General features: G+C 35.6%; 1 protein-coding gene across 4 annotated transcripts in view; it reads right to left on the reverse strand.

Moving 5' to 3' along the window:
- Window positions 1–918: 918 nt before the first annotated feature.
- The window catches only part of ARNTL2 (aryl hydrocarbon receptor nuclear translocator like 2), a 106,713-nt gene continuing 93,068 nt past the window's right edge, over window positions 919–14,563 (reverse strand). For all 4 annotated transcript variants that reach the window (XM_044228518.1, XM_044228519.1, XM_044228517.1 and 1 more), the window contains 3 exons: window positions 6,680–6,758; window positions 4,769–4,877; window positions 919–3,408 (listed from right to left, as the gene is read on the reverse strand). In XM_044228518.1, coding sequence (XP_044084453.1) covers window positions 3,272–3,408; window positions 4,769–4,877; window positions 6,680–6,758 — 325 coding nt within the window. In that variant the 3' untranslated portion in view covers window positions 919–3,271. The remainder of the gene's footprint in view (window positions 3,409–4,768; window positions 4,878–6,679; window positions 6,759–14,563) is intronic.

Genomic DNA, 14,563 nt, shown 5'->3' on the forward strand with positions numbered 1-14,563 from the left:
AGTTTTATTTGATTTCAGGTTATTACCATGTAAATGAAATAACTGAGAACATTTTCAGATTTACTAGTTTTAAAAAAGTTTTAAATTTGGATACATGGATAGAGGTTCACAGTTATTGGATTATACTAAATCAAGGGTCAATAAACAATTGTTCCTTAAACCATAGCATTTAGAGGTAAATATCATAGTTACGGTATACCTTTGGTCTACTTCAAAGTGGTCTACTAATATCCACTTAATAAAATGTTTCAGAGCAGCACTGTCCAATAGAAATATAATATATGCCACATGAGTAATTTAAAATTTTCTTGTAGCCACATTAAAAAAGTAAAAACTAAAATGTTAATGTTTTATATAATTCAGTATATCCAAAATACTTGAGTATGTGATCAGTATCAAACTGCTTTTTTAAAAGATAGTTTTTTATATTTATTTTTAAATTTTTATTTATTTTTAAGTAAGTTCCATGCCCAACATGGGGCTTAAATTCACAACCCTGACATCAAGAGTCGTGTGTTCCTCTGACTGAACCAGCCAGGTGTCCCATTATAAAACTGTTAATGTGATATCTTATGTTCCCTTTTTATACTAAATCTACGAAATCTGGTATGCATTTTACATTTACAGTCTATCTCAATTTGCATTAGCTACATTTCAAGTGCTCAGCAGCCGCATGGCCTGTGGCTCCATACCAGACAACACAGTTCTAGAGTCTGACCCTAATGCTCAAGTCCCATGGGTTAGAATCATAGAATCAGAACTGGAAGTAAACAGAGAGATCAAACCTCTTGTTACAGAGGAGGAAACTGAGGCACATACAGAGTGTTTAAATGGCTTACTTGAGGTCACACAGGTAAACTTAGGGTGAGCAGGCTCTTTCTGATTCCAGGCTCTTCCCCACTCCACTGTGTTATTGTAAGTAATTCTTAGACTTATGGGGGGGGGAAGAACTAGAATATCCTTTTTATTATCTCTTTCAATGTGTAGATGCTTTTCATCAAAAGGCAAGAAATTAATGGTTAGGAGAAAAAGTAATATAGCATAAGCCATAAAAATATCTGTCTCTCCTAAGAGCAGTTCAATGTAAATGCAACACATGTCAGAGAAAACACCAAACATGGGAGAGTTAGAATTATCCTGCATTGCATGAATTGGATTCTGGGTCCAGGACAAGATCTACAGAAAAATCCTCGAGTGGGTTATTAAAGGATCAAAACCTTAAATTGGCTATCTGCCCACCAGTCTATGAACTAACGCTTCTTGCAAAGAGAAAAAAGTGCTTCTATATGTAGCAGTGATGGCCTCTAGAAACTCTGCCTCCCCGAGCCTTGCATCAGGATGGTTAGCCCCTCTCCTTTCAAGGTCATCCAATCACAATGACCCACCTTGCTTCCCCTAACTTAGGTCAGCTCTGGAGGCCAAGTCCAACCTGCAATGGTTTAGACCCTAAACTGTTAACGTTGGTATGGCCTCAGACTTAAAAAAGAGATATGATCGTTTTAAGTCTGAAGAAACAAGAACAATCATGCTTAGCCTGCTGCAAACCAGTCTCCCCCGTCCTGTAGAATTTCTCTGGCTTATTGTAAACTTGCCAAGTCCCTCAAGTCCCAGAACCGGGAGTGGTGCTGACTCTCCAATATTGTATTGCCTGGAGGACAATGTGCCAATACGTCCTTCCCCATGTAGCCACTGCAGCGGTCCCAGCTAAAGGGAATGTGTGCTTTTGGCCTGTTACCTGGTGGTATGTTTGCCATTAACCAGTTTGACAAAAGTTCTAATCTATTATGTACAGCCAAAAGAAATATGCAAGGCCAAAATAATGCTCTGTTTTGGTGTGAGACTCGGAGAGCTATCTGCTGTAGCACCACATAGAGGAAGAGAACTGCATTGGCTCCCCCACATCTGAGCTTCCAACTTCCCCATTAGCGTCCCAGACTATCGTACTTTCATTTGTGGGACACAAAAGAAAGTATATGAAAACACATTTGGTAAACTAGAAAGAACTATGAAAACATAGAGTATTAGGAAAGTATGACCTTCAGAAAGGTAGACATACATATATGATTTTAAATATTCTTCTTATAATCAGTATAAGCCACTCCTCAATTACTAGTTTAAAAATGATCTCCAAATTTGTAATGATAGCTAGAAAATTGGTTTTTAAATTCTTTCTCATTGCCTTAGTTTCAAAACTACACTTAGCATTTGTATAATTACCTTTGGTTTCAGGCAACAGTAATTGTAATTGCCTATTCTAGAAGGCCACAGCTAGTTCCTGGGTCAGTTAACTAATAATTTAACCAGTGAAACCATTGCTTTCCCAAATGTTTATCAAGAAACTGATATATACACATTAAACATTTTTTAAAAATATGAATTTAACTGTGACTTCACACAAGATATTTAACCTGCTTGGGCTTGTATTTTTGTCCAGGACTAATCTTTCACTAAGCTCATTTTCTGCATCAAAAACTGGTTTTATATGTAATGAAAATCTTGACTGGTTACATTAGCAACAATTCTTACATGCAAAGGATAATTATTAAGATCTAGGCCCCAAGATCTTTCCTTTTCTGTAAGCCAAGTGAAAAATCCCTTAACTTTTTTTTTTTTTTCCTGAGTTTTAAATAAAGTCTCTCACTTAAAGCCCATCTTAATTGCTTGACCAAGCATAACTATCCTGGCTACATTTGCCCAAGTTTACAGTGACTGAACATAGTATTCACTACAATTATGACTACCAATTGTACCCTCTCTTTAGGTGTTCAAGGGCTCAGAGTTTTCTTAAAGTGTATAAGCCTTATCCTCAATTAAGGAAATATACAAGAAACAGAGATGTTCCAACTTCTATAAATCTACTAGTATAAGTCCATTATAAATTAATCTTAGACACAGGAAAATGTCAATATATTAAATTCCCCACACTCAAAAACTGCATCAGAAAATAAAAACAAAACCAAAACAAGATGTATGTGATATTCTTGATGAGAAATATTTTAACAAAAAGATAGCAACTAGTGGGTTTTAAGCCGTGTCACTGAGAAAAGGAACTGTCGGTAGGAAACTCTGAGCCATTCTTTGTGAAGGGAAACATCACATTTCCCCATACTGCTGTGGAAGTAAGGTGCACATCTATAACAATTGGTAGACTACTAAGGAATAAAAGATAAAAACAGTATCAAGACAGTACAGAAGATTATACAGTTGTGTTTTTTTTTGTCAATGAAATGCTTTAACACATTCCTAATTTGTAAGAATTAAAAATCAAATGCTAGAGTGTCCAGTGGATGTCACTGAGGTCCCCGGGGTCTCCCAGGCCCCCCTCTGCTTCAAAGTAATTCATGAAGGCAGCCATGGCTGTGTCATCATTGTCACACAGGGCATCAAAATCCAGCTGGGCACTGTCACCTGTCAAATTAAAATACAGACCTGTGTAAGTACATTTGAAGGTTAAAAGATGAATATCATTAAGAATGGCAAAGCGAGCAAAAAATAAAGAGAGAAAGCAAGAAACAGAGTCCTAATTACAGAGAACAAACTGATGGTAATCAGAGGGGATGGGGGCAGGTGGACGGGAGAGATAGGTGATGGGGATGAGGGAGGGCAGTTGTGATGAACGCCCAGTATTGTACATGACTATATTGTACACTATGTCGTACACCCAAAACTAATATTACACTGTATGTTAGCTAACTGGAATTAAAGTAAAAAACTTAAACTAAAAATTGTAAAGCAAGGCTAGAATAATATACAGTGAAATTTTGAAGACCAAGCATAGGCCTTATATTGCAGAAGGCTGATATATTTTTAAATGGGTCACCTATTAAATAACCATGTGCTATCAGAGAAATTGCAGAGAACTCATTTGATGCACATAAATGAGGTGATCTATGAGTTTTCAAATAGAAAATAATAGCACTAAAAGGTACTGACTCTAGACAATTGGAAGCTAGGGGCCAGTGTTTATGCATGTGTCCACATAGAGCCTGGAAGGATAAACTTAACTTTAATCTGCCTCGTGAAAATGCTGTGTGTCTTTAATCTGAAAGAGAAGGCTGACACAAAAGCATCCTCTTCCAAAAATCTGAAAAATCTTATAAAAGGGGAAATAACCAGATTTTTTTTATTGAAGAAGGAAATAAGAAACCATAGAAACAAGATCCAAGTTAGAGATAAGAAAGAGGATCTAGAAATTATGGGTTAACATACAGCTACAGTTAGCCAAAGTTCTCTAGAAATCTTTCGAAGGACAGTAGAATTTGAGATGATTAATGTGGTTCTCTGTGAAGCTGAAATCCAGTTTCTTTCTTTCAAGTTCTTTGATTCTCTTTGACATACATTTCCAGTAGATCAATGTTAGTTATGGATAGTATAAACCTGTATAACTTCAATTTACTTGGTTTGAATCTACATAAACATAGTTAAAATGAATAATTACTTCTTAAACACTTTATGACTGGTACATTTAAAAGTGCTTATTCTTGGAAATGGGCATTTTCCCCCTAAATAGAAGTATCTTAGTTTTATTTAAGATAGTATGTATTAACAATACCCATAACTAATTTCATTGATAACGGGATTCTTAATGACAGGTACATTCAGTAGCAACCACCTTGAAATCGAGTATGATCATTGTATTTAGGGTTTTGAATGGAAAAATCTTAGTTTTAAAAGTCTTTGCTCCTTTAGAGCTCTCCTACATCTGAAAATATCATGAAGAAAGTGTTTGGAAAACTAAAATGGCGGGCAGTTGCCAAAGAAATCTTACCAAGGAGTGGCTCGTGACTGTGGGGAGGATTAGCACTCTGGTTTTGCCTTGTAGCCTCTGACTTCCCCATTTCAGAAAGATTTAGTGGAATTGACTCCTTTTTTGAAATCTGAAAAGAAAGAATAATAAATACTAAGGTTCCTACTTGAATGAAATGAAACTCTCTTAGCAATGATCAGACGTAGGCCTGCCTCATCCATATGGCCACTTGCATTCACTGAGGACTGTGTGCCAGGCACCCAGGCATTTCGTGGGTCAGGGATGTGAGGGCTAAAGAGGCTAATAGCTTGCCCAAGTGTTGAGGCCATTATTCTAACTGAGCCACCTAATGGCAGAGTCCACATTGTTTGTAACAGTAACTGAATGTACATATTATACAGATTGAGGATTTTGGATTGAGGAGGAAGAGCTATTTGTTTTTAAGAAAAATGATGGTAAAACTATCTCACATGAAACTACAATGGAAAATAGTGGTTTGGAGTGGGAAGTGGATTAAACTAAAGGCTTCTACCAAAAAGTTATCATACTATTACACAGTTACAGGTCCAACAATTCAGTAGTTAATGTAGCTCATCAACATATATCACTTACCAATATAATATTACTGATAGCTTATTAGCCTGGCAATTGCCCACTGATCACATCCCCTTTTCTCTTCTGCTAAAGTAACCACAATCTCGAGTTTTAGGTAAATAATTTTCTTTTTGCTTTTATAATTTTAGCATCTATATAAATTCCTGTAAGCAATGTATAGTGTCTTAAACATTATGTTGGACACTAAATAAATGCAATAATGCTTGGTGGAAAAAACATACATCATTTACCTATGTTGTCTTATTAAGTTGATGAACCTGATCTATAAAATGTCTACATAATGTACACTACTTGGAGATTATGTTGGAATGACTTAACCCCCTTCTTCTACCCTATTGTCTGGCACAAAATAGCTACCTAATAAACATTGGCTAAATGTATGAGCAAAAGGTAAATACTAGACTAAAAAAAGACCCATGACATTTGTATAAAAATATCTTTTTTAAAAGATGTTATTTACTTATTTGAGATAGAGACAGCATGAGAAGAGGGAGAGGCAGAGGGAGAAGAAGGCTCCCTGCTGAGCAGGAAGCCCGATACAGGACTCAATCCTGGGACTCCAGGATCATGACCTGAGCAGAAAGCAGTTGCTCAACCAACTGAGCCACCCAGACCCTCTGTATTAAAACATTTTTTAAATTTCCTTTTTGGCCTGATCAGATTTAATTTCTCTTTTCTCCTACTTTGTTTTTAAATACCACTTTGTTTATAGACCTACTTTAGATCTTTTTGTTTTCTGGGATCCATTAGAATTAAATTGTATGTCACTCTTCCAGATACTTACCACTATGTTTAGTCAATTTTATATATGCAACAATGCTTTTTGAATAGTGAGTATTTGTTTAATTGAATTAAACAGTATGTAATACTCATAGTGTATAGTATTAAATTTTTTTTCCAGACCATAAGGAGTACATTTAATCCACTGAATTGGAACCCATTATAATAATATCCTAGCTACCATTTATTGAGCGCATATTATGTACCAGACACTGTAAGGTTTTTGCTTGTTTTTGTATCAAATCACTTAATTCACACATCACTCTAAGAGTTTGGTGCTATTACTGTCCCTGTTTCACAGAAGAGGAAAGAGAGGCACAAAGTTTAAATAACAAGCATGAGGTTACCCAGCAGTAGGTGTCTGAGTCACAACATGGACCCACATAGCATGTGTCCAGCAACTTTGCGGTCAACCACTAGTCTATACTGCCTCTTAAAAACATGAAAAGAGTTCATTTTTTTATGATGGCATCTTAAATAATTAAGAAGAAACAAATTTCACCCACTTATTTCATGTATATTACTTATTCTACTTACTTTCCTGCAGTTGATAGCATGAGAATCTTTCATTAAATTTGTTGGACTTGAGTCATCAAGGGAGGAAGAAGACTGTAACCTTCAAAAAGTGACACATAAACATTTTCTTTATATATATGGTACTTTTGTCTTTAAACACATAATCTGATAAAGTACAGTGAAAAACAGGAGATTGAATGTCATGACAAGTTTTCTCAAGTGGACTAACTTTTTCAGTGCCATACTTAATTTTTACTATGGACTGCTGAAAAACACCATGTGGTAAATTGAAACATAAAACTCTGAGGTAAGAGCACTTAGGTAAATCATGTTGCCTGTCTTAATACAGCATGTGGTAGAGTGATGGAATAATAAATATTCAAAATAGGCATTCACATTAAGAATCCATTCCTTCTCGGTTCCTTAATAACAACAGAACTGAGAATAAAGAAAGCTTTCCTAACATCCTGTAACCTATTTAAGTGAAAAAGGTTATGTTTTTATTCTAAGTCGTGCCCAGGTACAAAATCCGTGAAACCCAAAACAATATAAACAAAATCCTATGCTTTAATCCTAAATCTCTTCAAGACTTAATATGACAGTATTAGTGCCTTCAGGACATTAACAGTATCCGATAAAGACAAATACCATAGGGTTCACTCATGAGGTACTTAGAGTAGTCCAATTCATAGAGACAAAGTAAAATGGTGAATGTCAGGGGTTAAGGGGAGAGGGAAATGGGAATCATTGTCTAATGGGAGTTTCGGTTTTGCAAGGTGAAGGAAGTTGTAGAGATGGACAGGGGTGGTGGTTGCCCAGGTGTATTTAATGCTACTGAACTGTATATTAAAAAATGGGAAAATAACCTTGATTATATATATTTACCACAGTTAAACAAATAAAATGTCCTTCACTGATACAATGTTTTTCATTACTTAAGTCACTTAGTTATAAAACCTTAAATCTGGAAGGAAACCGAATCCTATAGTGAAAATTAGTATAGGATTAAAGACTAAGAATGTATAAACCACACACTCGAGCATTTAAAAATTCACTATATGCTACTGTCAGTTTTATATATTGAGTGCTATCAAGAAATTTATGATCAAAGTGGATGAGGGGTTAAATGCATATCCTTGTACATATGATTTATCGTACTTGCAGTACTTAAAAGTATATAGCATGTTGCAAGTATTCAGCATTGAATAAAATTGAGCAGACAGCAGTCACAAATGTCTCAGGGATTTTCTTCAGTGTAAAGTTTTTAATGTGAAAACTTAAAAAATTTGGACTTACAAAGAGGTAGAAAGTAAAAAATCTCTTCCCTCTTCTACATCTCCCACCCTCCAACACCTAGTTGTATCTACGAGAAGAAACTAATCTGAACAACTTTCTGTATTGTCATATGTTGTGGAGTTTAAGGTCCTTTCTTTACAATTCCAAAATCCAAAATGCCTTGGATTTTCCATAATTCATGTGGCAGCAAAATCAGAATTAATCTGAACTTAGCAAAATTTGAAATGATGAGGCTAATGTTTTATCCTACTTTGCCCTGCTAATATTTACAATTCACTCCAGAAATAGATCTTAGAACTTTTATTATGGAAAACTTTAATTCTTTTCTAAATCTTATTTAATGCACTTACTCCAAAGTCTTCCCCTCTCCTCCCATGTTTTATCATTTAATCTGTAAGTACTACTCAAAGCATAAATAACAATTTAATTGATTATGGGTGCAGCCGATAATGTAACTAATTGCTTGCTTTAAAAAAACTTAAATTCCAGAACAAACATATCTTTCTAAAATCCAAAGATATTCTAGGTTCAGGACTATCTGGTCTCAAGGGTTTTAGATGAGCAATTATGAGCTTGTATATACACATATTCATATATATAAATGTATCTTGGGGCACCTCGGTGGCCCAGATGGTTAAGCTTCTGCCTTTGGCTCAGGTCATGATCTCCAGACATTGGGATCAAGCCCCAAATCAGGCTCCCAGCTTGGCAAGGAGTCTGCTTCTTCCTCTCCCTCTGCCTCTCTCCCTGCTTGTGCTCTCTCTTCTCTCTCTCAGATGAATAAACAAAATCTTTAAAAATCTTTTTTCTTATACAAGTGAGTTTTGTATATATTTTTTGCTCTTTTCCTGTGCTTTCTATTAACCATATATTTTAAAGACCATTCCATATTAGCATAAATAGACCTAACTCTTAATAGTTGCACAGTACTCCATCGTATGGGTATGCCCATACGATGTAAATATTTAAATCACTAAACAAGCATACAATGAATGGTCTTATTCATAGACTTTTGCACAGTTGTGTAAGAATATTTGCTCCTGGAGTAGAATTTCTGAGTCTAAGACCATATTCATTTACATTTTTATGAGTATCGTCAAATTGCCCTCCAGAGTTGTTACTTTAGTTTATTTCCTACAGATTATGGGTTACTGTTCACTCACGCTGTCACTCACCAATATTGAGTGTTATCAAACTTTCAAATCTTTGACAATCTTATAAATGAAAAAAGTATCACCATATGGTTTGATTTTGTATATACAGTTGACCCCTAGGCAACAGGGTTTGAACTGCGTGAGTCTGCTTATACATGAATTGTCTTTGATAAATACACTACTGTAAATATATTTTTGCTTATGATTTTATCTTTTTTTTCATCAAAGTTTAGTAGTCACACAATGTTATAGTCACACAATGTTATGTAGTCTCATGCATACAACATAGTGATTCAACAACTCTATGCTGTGCTCACCACAACTGTAACTACCACCTGTCACTGTATAATGTTGTTGTAATACAATTGTCTATATTCCCTATGCTCTACCTTTTATCCTTATTCATTCTAAAACTGGAAGCTTGCACCCCAACTCCCCTTCACCCATTTTGCCCATCCCACCACATTCCTCCCCTCTGGTGACCATCAGTTCTCTGTATTTATGGGTCTGTTTCTGCTTTTTGTTTGTTTGTTTGTTTTTTTAGACTCCACATGTAAGAGAAATCTTACAGTGTTTGGTTTTTTCTGTCAGACTTATTTCTTTTAGTGTAATACCCTCTAGGTCTCTGATGTTGTAAATGGCAAGATCACATTCATTTTTTATGGCTAATATTCCTGTGTGTGTGTGTGTGTACGTACACACCACTTCTTACTAATAATTGCACCTCTGACAAATCTCATTGATCAAGATACTTTACTATGTAAACAATATTATAACACTTCTTTATCCATTCATCTATAAGTGGACACTTAGATTGCTTCCATATCCCGGCTATTATTATTAATGCTGCAATAAACATAGGGTGCACATATCCTTTCAAATTAGTTTACATTTTCTTTGGGTAATTACCCAGCAATGGAATTAACAGATATATAGGTATATCTAATTTTTTAAAAGATTTTATTTATTTATTTGACAGGCAGAAATCACAAGTAGGCAGAGAGGCAGGCAGAGAGAGAGAGAGAGGAGGAAGCAGGCTCCCTGCTGAGCAGAGAGCCCAAAGTGGGGCTCAATCCTGGTATATCTATTTTTAAATTTTATTTATTTGAGAGAGTGTGCGGGTGCAAGTGGGGGGAGAGACAGAGAGAGAATCTCAAGCAGACTCCGCACTGAACATGGAGTCCAATGGGGGCTTAATCTTACAACTCCTGAGATCATGGCCCTTTGCTGAGACCAAGAGTCAGACACTTAACTGACTAAGCCACCCAGATGTTCCCAGTATTTTTATTTTTAATTTTTTGAAGAACCTCTATACTGTTTTCCACAATGGCTGCACCAATTTACATGTCTACCAACTGTGCACGTGGCTTCCTTTTTCTCCACATTCTCCCCAACATTTGCTAGTTCTTGTCTTTTGATTTTAGCCATTCTGTATTATCCAACAAAGATGGATACTTCCATCTTTGTTCTTCTTAAGATTGCTGTGGCTATTTGTGAAGTGGTCTCTCATTGTGGTTTTGATTTGCATTTCCTTGATGATTAGTGATGTTGAGCATCTTTACATGTTCTATTGGCCATTGGTATGTGTTCTTTGGAGAATGTGTATTCAGATCCTGTCCATTTTTAAATTGAGTTGTTTAGGGTCTTTGTAGTGTTGAGTTGTATACATTCTTTATCTTGAATATTAACCTCTTATGAGATATACCATTTGCAAGTATCTTCTCCTATTCAGTAGATTGCCTTTTAGTTTCATTGATGCTTCTCTTTGCCATGTAAAACCTTTTATTTTGATGTAGTCTCAGTAGTTTATTTTTTAAGATTTTATTTATTTACTTGACAGAGAGAAGGAGCACAAGTAGGCAGAGCAGCAGGCACAGGAAGAGAGAGATGCAGTCTTCCTGCTCAGCAGGGAGCCCAATGCAGGGCTCACTCCCAGGACCCTGGAATCATGAACTGAGCTGAAGGCAGATGTTTAATGGACTGAGCCACCCAGGCACCCCTCCCCACCCCCAGTAGCTTATTTTTGTTTTTGTTTCCCTTACCTTAGAAAACATAGCTAGAAAAATGTTGCTAAGGTCAATGTCTAAGAGACTCCTGCCTATGTTTTTTTGTTTGTTTTGTTTTTTAGAAATTCTATGGTTTATTTTTGTGTATGGTGTAAGAAAGTGGGCCAATCTTTTTTTTTTTTTTTAAGGTTTTCTTTATTTGAGAGAGAGAGCAAGAATACAAGTAGGGTGAAGGGCAGAGGGAGCTCCCCGCTGAGCAGGGAGCCTGATGCAGGGCTCAGTCCCAGGATCATGACTTGAGCCAAAGGTAGATGCTTGACCGACTGAGCTACCCAGGCATCCTGGAAGTGGTCCAATCTTGTTCTTTTCCATGTACCCATCCAGTTTTCCCAGCACTGTTGATTAAAGAAACTGTCTTTTCCCATTGTATGCTCTCCCCTCCTTTGTCATAGATTGACATGATTAATAAATCATGGATTTATTTCTGGGTGCTCTATTCTGTTGATCTATATGTCTATATTTGTGCCAGCACCACACTGTTTTGATTATAGATTTATAGTATATCATGAAATTTGATATTATGATACTTCCATCTTTGTTCTTCTTAAGATTGCTGTAGCTATTTGGGATCTTTTGTGGTTTCATACAAATTTTAGGATTTTTGCTCTGTGAAAAATGCTATTGGTATTTTAATAGGGCTTGTATTAATGTATAGATTCCTTTGCATAGTATGGACATTTTAATATTCTACCAATCCATGAGCATGGTATGTTTTTCTATTTGTTTGTGTCATTCGATTTCTTCCATCAATATTTTGTACTTTTCGAGGTACACAACTTTCATCTCCTTAAGCTTATTCCTAGGTATTTCATTCTTTTTAGTGTAATTTGAAATGGAATTGTGTGTTTAATTTCTCTTTCTGCTACTTTGTTACTAGGGTATAGAAAAAACAGATTTCTGTATATTGATTTTTGTATCCTTCAACTTACTGAAACCATTTATTCTAATAGTTTTTCATGTTTTCTATGTATTGTACCATGTCATCTGCAAAAAGTAACTCTTTCACTTCTTCCTTAGCAGTTTGGATGACTTTTATTCCTTTTCTTGTCTGATAGCTGTGCTTAGGACTCCCAGTAGTACAGTGAATAAAAGTGGTGAGGGGTATGTGCTTGTTCTGGGTCTTAGAGAAAAGCTCTTGATTTTTCACCATTGAGTGTTATGTCAGCTCTGGGTTTTTTGTATATGGCTTTTATTTATGTTGAGATATGTACCCTCTAAGCCCATGTTGCTGAGTTTTATGCATAAATAGGTATTGAATTTTGTCAAGTGCTTTTTCTGTGTCTATTAAGATGATCATATGATTTCTATATTTTTTTATTGTGGTGTATCAAGTTCATCAATTTGCAAATATTGAATCGTCCCTGCATCCCTGGAATAAATCCCACTTGATCAGGTTCAATGGTCCTTTTAATGTGTTGTTGAATATGGTTTGCTAATTCTTTTCTGAAGATTTTGCATCTATGTTCATCAGAGATATTGGCATATAGGGTTTTTTTGTTTTTTGTGTGTGTGTGTGTGGTGGTGGTAGTGGCATCTTTGTCTTATTTTGGTATGAGAGTAATGCCGGCTTCATAGACTAAACTTGGAAACATTCTTTACTGTTTTTTGGAATAGCTTGAGGGAAATAGGTATTAACACTTCTTTAAACATTTGGTAGAATTCACCTGTGAATCCATCTCCTGAACTGTTGTTTATTGGGATTTTGTTGATCACTGATTCCATTTCATTACTAGTAATGGATTTTCTATTTCTTCCTGATTCATTTTGTAAGATTGTATGTTTCTAGGCATTTACCTGTTTCTTCTAGGTTATTCAATATTTTTGCATATAATTTTTCACAATTGTTTCTTATAATCCTTTATAGTGTAGACTGCAACTTCTCTTTAATTTCTGATTTTGAGTCTCCTCTTTTTTCCTGATGAGTCTGGCTAAAGGTTTATCAATTTTGTTTATCTTTCTAAAGAATCAACTCTTAGTTTCATTGATCTTTTAATTGATTTCTTTAGTCTCTCATTTATTTCCACACTGGTCTTTATTATTTCCTTCCTTCTACTAACTTTGGATTTTGTCCTTTTTTTAGTTCCTTTACTTGAAAGGTTACATTGTTTGAGACTTTTCATGTTTCTTGAAAAAGGCCTATATCATTTCCTTCTTAGAAGTGCTTTTGCTAGGGGCGCCTGGGTGGCTCAGAGGGTTAAAGCCTCTGCCTTCAGCTCAGGTCATGATCCCAGGGTCCTGGGATCGAGCCCCGCATATGGCTCTCTGCTCAGTGGGAAGCCTGCTTCCTCCTCTCTCTCTCTCTCTGCCTGCCTCTCTTCCTACTTGTGATCTCTGTCTGTCAAATAAATAAATAAAATATTTTAAAAAAAAAAAAGAAGTGCTTTTGCTAAAAAAAAAAAAAAAAGTGTTTTTTTGCTGTGTCCCAAAGATTTTGAACTATAGTTTTTCTATTTTCCGTTGTTTCCAGGGTTTAAAAAAAAATTTCTTCTTTGATTTCTTCATTGATTCTGTGGTGGTTTAGCACGTAGTGTAGCCTCCAGAGTTTGTGTTTTTTCCAGGGTTTTGTTATATTTTGTTTTTGTAATTGATATCTAGTTTCATATTGTTGTAGTCAGAAAAGATGCTTGATATAATTTTAGTTTCTTTAAATTTGTTGAGACTTCTTGTTTGGATAAGCATGTGATCTATCCTTGAGATGGTTCCCCGTGCATCTAAAAGGAAAGTGTATTCTATTATTTGGTGATGAAATGATCTGTATGTATTTTTTTATGTCCATCTGGCCTAATGTGTCATTCAGAGTGGCTGTTTCCTCATTGATTTTCTGTCTTGATGGTCTATTCATTGATATAAGTGGAGTGTTAATATTCTCTACTATTTTATTACTGTCAATGTCCCCCTTTATGTCTGTTAATATTTTCTTTATATATTCAGGTACTCCTATGTTGAATGCATAGATATTTACAATTATGTCCTCTTCTTGGGTTGATCCCTTTATTAATACACAATACCTTTCTTTGTCTGTTGCTGTAGTCCTTGTTTTAAAGTCTGTTTTGTCTAACACAAGTATTGCTACCCCAGCTTTTATTCTCTGCCTCCAGTTGCATGATGTATCTTTCTCCACCCTTTGCTTTCAGTTTATATGTGTCTTTAGCTCTGAAGGGAGTTTCCTGCAGGCAGCATATAGATGGGTCTAAATTTTTTTAATCTATTGAGTCACCCTTTGTCTTTTGATTGGAACGTGTAGCTCATTTACATTTGAAGTAATTATGGATATCTATGTACTTACTGCCGTTATGTTCACTTATTTCTGGTTGTTGTAGTTCTTTGTTCCTTTTTTCTCTTGCTCCCTTCCCCTGTAATTTGATGACTTTCTTTAGTGTTATGCTTGG

The sequence above is a fragment of the Neovison vison genome, chromosome 12 (assembly GCF_020171115.1).
Source record: "Neovison vison isolate M4711 chromosome 12, ASM_NN_V1, whole genome shotgun sequence".
NCBI lineage: Eukaryota > Metazoa > Chordata > Mammalia > Carnivora > Mustelidae > Neogale > Neogale vison.